This window comes from Neofelis nebulosa, chromosome X (assembly GCF_028018385.1).
Source record: "Neofelis nebulosa isolate mNeoNeb1 chromosome X, mNeoNeb1.pri, whole genome shotgun sequence".
NCBI classification, from domain to species: Eukaryota; Metazoa; Chordata; class Mammalia; order Carnivora; family Felidae; genus Neofelis; species Neofelis nebulosa.
Genome location: NC_080800.1, coordinates 29,064,091 through 29,070,090, shown reverse-complemented (window position 1 = coordinate 29,070,090; position 6,000 = coordinate 29,064,091). Strand labels below are relative to the sequence as shown.

The following is a 6,000-nucleotide window of genomic DNA, read 5'->3' as shown; positions in this document are numbered from 1 at the left end:
CTGTGAATAATATGATGTGTGGCAGAGGAGCTCTCCTCTTGGTATAGTTAGGGAAAGATTTTAATCCAAAGGCTTTGCATCTGTACAGAGGACCGAGTAGATCCTGAAAGAGATTTGCAGATCCGCTGTTTTTTTAGGCAGGAAGAATGCTCGTTAAATGCAGAACGCTGCTCTGGCTCATGTGTTTGCTCCGAGGTGTAGGTTTTGTTCGACTGACGTATCAGATAGTCAGAGTGGTTACCACACCGACGTTGTGGCAGCTGCATAATAAATGACTGAGAGAATCATGTTAGGCATGCCCACCTAACCTAACTTGAATCATGCGAAAGGGGAGCTGTTGGAATTCAAATAGACTTTCTGGTTCCCAGCAGTCGGCAGTAATAGAATGCTTTCAGGAAGATGACAGAATCAGGAGAAAGATGCTGTTTTGCACTATCTTGATTTGTTACAGCAGCCAACTTATTGGCATGATGGAGTGACAGGAAAAACAGCTGGCATGGAAGGTAGGATTATTAAAGCTATTACATCATTATGAATACAATTAGAAGCTGACCATGACAAAGCATATGTTTGAACAAGCAGCTGTTGGTAGCTGGGGTTTGTTGCCGAGCTCTTCAAACTCTGCAAACAGTGTTGCTTTTACAGAAGGGATTTTAACATTTCCTTGTGCTGCGTTAGATTTTTGGGGGGTGTGCTTGCCTCCAATCTCAAGAAAACACTTCTGGGATAGAAATCTGTGTTAGGAGATTTTAGAATAAAGTGTTTTTCAAGAGTCTGGGTTTCTCCAGGTAGATGATGACCGGGGGGGTGGGGGTGGTTGGGGGGAATCTATGGGGAAATCTACCCCGACTCAGTTATCTGCTATTTAGTTACAAGAAATGATTGATCTATTGGCATGTTCAGATATTGACAGAAAGGAGAATGTATAGAATGTTTGGATAGGTTGAAAATTGTTACACTTCGTTCCTGTTTTATAAGGAGTTTGGCTGTCAGTCTTTTCTCCTCATCAGTTTCTAGCTTTTGACATTTATTCAGTCATTCTGCATTCTATAAAGAAAATACATCAATATCTCCTGCAGGGTTTTTCAACAACTCCAGCATCTGTTTCGGCTATTGAACTGTATTCACGTTTTGCCAAGTTGATGTCGACCCAGCTGGTCTCTCATTTCTCGCTTGATTACTGCTCTTAATTTCTCTGTATCAGCTTGTTTCAGATAGGGCTTTTTGAAAGCTGTTAATGAAAAATGACAGAAAATGATAAATGAGTGAAAATTGGAGCATTTATTTATTTAATTATGTTGAGACCTTAATGAGTTTTGTCGTACATTCTCCCTTGCCTGCGTACAATTTTTAGCACCCTTGTGCTGTTTTGCAATATTTCTTTCTCATACAGTCAGTGGATTGCACTTATAAGTACTTTTAAACAAATGAAGCATGAGCCTGGACTGTATCTGGCTCCAAAAATAAAGTTTTTGGGAAAAGAGGAACAATTTAAGCTTTTTGTGGAAACTAGGCATCGTTTCCATATTCTATCTTCAGACGCTGTCATGGGGATTCGTCACTGACTATATATCGGACCGAACATATTGAAATAATTTTTATCACCACTAGGGTAACACAAAAATAAAACATTCAAAGCTGTTTTTAACAAGTGATTGTTTAAAACACATGTCAAATAATATAGAAATAGATTTTCCTGAGTGTGCAAAGCATGGTTGTTAATTATCTGTATAATACAGAATCTTTCAGCTCTTTGCCCAGTCTCTCCAATAACCTGAGTAGCTAAATCATCCAAGTTAATAGGCTATCATGTATGAACATCTAGTATGACGTTTTGATGTGTACGGTATTGCTCATATATGCTGTATCTTTTCTCTAGTAATTGTAATATCTCAGTCAGTGTGGTCAAGGAACACTACTGGCTGTTATGTAACTTTTTCCCCTGAATGTTAGTCCATGTTTTTCAATTACGTATTCCTCTTGGAAAGAGTGACTTAAAACAACATGTATTTACATACTGGCGAATCAATTAGAAACTGATGGGCTAAATATACCACTTGGATTCCTCCAAATTAATTACTAACATAGGTTTTGAAAAATAGTCCTACGTGTAGAGAGTGCTTTTTAACCTTGAAGCATACCTAACTGTTGTTGAATCTATAATTCATAATACATACCTATAGCATGAAAGAAAATAGTTTTCTAGATGTCTAGCTTTAGCAGCAAACACGTTTTAAACAATGTGGTTCAGGCAACCTAATTATTTCCTGTTAATACTTCTGAGTGCTGTATGTGCTTTTGTACAGTCTGTTTCAGTACTTGTTTAATCTTTGGGAAGCTCAAAGACTGGCAGAGATTTTTGCGTCAGGTGACAGAGGGTTATTTCTTAGTTGGTTGACAAAAACCTGTGTCTATAGTTTTGCCTAAAATACAGTTCTTTTCTGCCAATTTTATTTTCCAACTTCATAACCATTTTAAGTGACCATTCAAGTCTGGAGAAACTCTTTGACATTACATATTTTAGTAGGACTCTGCTTTTGTGAATTGTCTCCCTGTGAGAAGAATCCAAGCTTCCTGTTAGCCGCACGCTCCTGTTACCATAGTTACTTAAAAAAGAAGTTTTTCTTTTCAATGAAGATAGTGTAATTTAAATCAGCCCCTGGACTCCGCACACTGTGGTTTTTTTGTTGTTAGTTCAGGTTGCTTCGTTTGTGACTGGGAAGTACTCTGGATTCGATTCCACTGATGAATGGAGAGGACAGACACTAGGTGGCACCAGCTGTTGATTATTAATGAAATCTTCAAGGCTTTGGGCCACACACCTGAAGAGCAGGCATACCCTTATTGCCGGATGCCTTTGTAAGAGTTGGAAAGGCTGGCCAGTCTCTCCAGCTCTGAGAGATGATTAGCCTGCACAGTGACAAGACCACGTGAGGTCTGCAAATCCCAGTTGCCTGATTCTCTGTTTTCTGAAGAGGTTTGTTGGGGGTCCGGCGGGGGGGGGGGGGGGGATGGGGGGGCGGAAGAGGAGGAAGAAACATGTAAGATCAGAGTGTGTGAAAAAGAGATGAGACAGGTGAAATAGATTGTAAACATTGAAATATTTTTTTACTATGGTATTCGTTACCTGTACTAATGTCTGTGGGTTTTACCTGATCCTCTACACACCTAGATTATTTTCTCCAAGGCGTTCATACTATAAAAACAACTGGAACAACTACTTGTATCGTTTAGTTAAAAAATCTAATGGAACATCATTTTTTTAAATTCACTAACGTCCCTTGGTTCTTTTTTAATGGTGGTAAGTGTCCGTTTGAATTGTCCAGTGAAAATACCCGCTTGTGATTGAGTTACCCACCTTCAGATGAAATGTATCGCTCTTCTTCCCAAAAGAGGTGCAAGGGGAGATGCTATCAGTTAACTAATCCAAAACTCAGAACATACATTTCTGTTCTCTCAGCCACTCGTTCTGTGACACTTGTTGTGCCAGCTCTGGCTAACTAATACACCTCCTATTCCTTGTTGATCAAATGACTCTTACCATGAAAATGTGTTGAATATTAGTGAAATGCTGTTTCTGCATCCATTAAAAGTGACCATGTGGAAAAAAGAGAAATACTCTTCAAAATCTTGTTCCCCAGAAGCTTTCTTTGCCCTCTTATTCTCTAGTCCTCCTGGCATCCAAGTTTTAAGAATGAAAAAGCAAATAAAAACAAACCACATAAGCATGTGTGCACACACCCAGAGACACACACGCGTATTTGAGAAAGGAATCAAAACTCTTAAAGAGAGTGCCAAGACGGCATTGAAAATTGGTCCTGGAGGTAACAAACTAAAATGAGCAAGAAGGAAAACAGTCCTTAATTAGAGTGGGGATATTAAATACCTCTTCACCCTGGAAATTTTTTTTGGAAAAATAATAGCAGTAATTTTCTCCCACTGGGAGCAAGTAAGCATTCTTGAGGTAGATGGACTGGTTTAGAATGAGGGGAAAGGTAGTAGAGACCAGGGTTCCCCCAAGGTTCTAGGAAACAGTATGTGATTTGGTTAGTTAGCTTGATCATACTGTGGGATTTATTGAAGATTTTTATGATTTAGTGAAGATGGAGAAATGTTTTCCATTTGATATTTCAGAGAGATTAATTCAATTACTAAATTATTCTATTCACTAAATTTGGTGCCTTAACTGAATCATTGTAAACCAGGAAGCAGCCTTTCACAGGACTATGATGTAGTTTTATTCGTTTGGCTCTATCTGATTTGGACCTAATTTCTCATAGTGTGCCCTGTAATTCTGATATTTGCCCTACTTGGTTTCTGAAATTTTAATACTCCAAACATGAAGGAAGATCAAAATAGTTTAGCTGGAGAGGAGAGCAAATAAATTGAATTAATAGGGTACCAAAGGATTATGACCACCTGGAAAATGCAGAGACCAAAATGATGAATTTTAATAGGAATAAGATCCTGCACTAAGGTTCAAAAATCAATCCAAGTACAGTATGTGAGAGAGTTAAAGCTTAACAATAATTCATTGACTAAGACTTAATGATTTGGTTGGCCTTCATTTCAGTGTCAGTCATAATCTCCGGTAGTATTGGAACAACAACAACAAAAAATCCAGCGATGTTGTTGGATATGTATCCTTTAAGGAAGGGAAGAAACAAGAGGGAACGCATTTTAGTAGGAAGTTTTTGTTGTTTGTTTGTTTGTTTTTGTTTTTGGAGGAACATCATGGTCTCAGGAACTAAAACATTTGGGAGCGTGTTCCTTGAAAAATGTCTGGCTGGTGAAAGGCTCTAGGAGCTGTGACATTTGAGGGGCATTGAAGTTACTAGAAGAGGGAGAAAGGTGAAAGATGATTGAATGAATAAGAATAAAGAAAAGGTAAACTTTCTTCAAATATTAAATGGGCCATGATATGGAAGAGGGATTAGACTCATTTGTACCTCTGTGGTAGAACAAAAAAAATGCTCTTCCAGTTAATTGTGTAAGCAGAGAAATGACTGCTCTGTGAAGTATGCTATGTATGCCTGGTTCGAAAAGTGTTCATTGCTGGGAGTTGATTTCCTGCACTAAAGAGCAATTGAAGAAGGAGATGTTTGATAGAATACTTAATTTTAAGAATCTGTGTTTATGATCATTTCATGAAAACTGCATTCCCCTTTTCCTGTCTTTCTTTCAGTGTCTCTCCTACTTCCCTGGACCCTCCAGGCTAGGGTCAGCAGAAGATGGCTCATGTGCCATACCTCCTCCTGTTTGGCCAGCTAGCTAAGAATGGCTTGTACATTTCTAAACGAGTTTTTAGAAGATGAATACTATTTCGTGACATATGAAAATTGCGTGAAATTTCAATTTAAGCATCTATTAATAAAGTTTTAGCGGGAGTTAGCCACAACCTATTTGTTGACATATTGTCTAAGGTGGTTTTCATGTTAACATAGCTGTGAGGTAGTTATGACAGAGGCCATATGGGCCACAAAGCCAAAAATATTGACTGCCTGGCCCTTGGTAGCAAAAGTTTGCTGGCCTCATCTCTCAACGATAAGAGAACTTCCCTTTTTGCTCATTAAGTCGAGTGGTAGAAACAAGCCGATTCACAATTAAATATCCTCTGAAGACCATAAACAGAATTGCAACCACCTGAAGTAGTACAGTACTACGGGCATTGAAAAGCGATTCAGATACACAGCTCACAAGTTACCGATGGAATCGTTTTGGCTATTGATGTATAGAGAGATTTGCTTTGCTGAGGAATGTTTATTAATGTCAGCCAGAGAAAATTGGAGGTCTCTGCAGTTACTCACATCTGCTTTGCCGGGGCCCGGTGAATTTGCTGAGCTTATCTATTTAGTCAGATTCAGTTATTTTTATTGTTGCTCTTCAGATATTATGTGATTACGGTAGACTTCCTGAAAGTGCCCAAGTCAATGGGAAACAAGGTAAAGTGAGTGGAAATCACTTCCTGCAGGTATCCTTTCCCTCTTCATAGGTCTGTAA

General features: G+C 38.7%; 1 protein-coding gene across 1 annotated transcript in view; it reads left to right on the top strand.

Annotated features, from left to right (window-relative positions):
• The first annotated feature begins 301 nt into the window (after positions 1 to 301).
• DMD (dystrophin) overlaps positions 302 to 6,000 on the top strand; it is a 2,138,536-nt gene continuing 2,132,837 nt past the window's right edge. Inside the window, exon 1 of the mRNA XM_058713880.1 lies at positions 302 to 503. Coding sequence (XP_058569863.1) covers positions 497 to 503 — 7 coding nt within the window. The 5' untranslated portion in view covers positions 302 to 496. The remainder of the gene's footprint in view (positions 504 to 6,000) is intronic.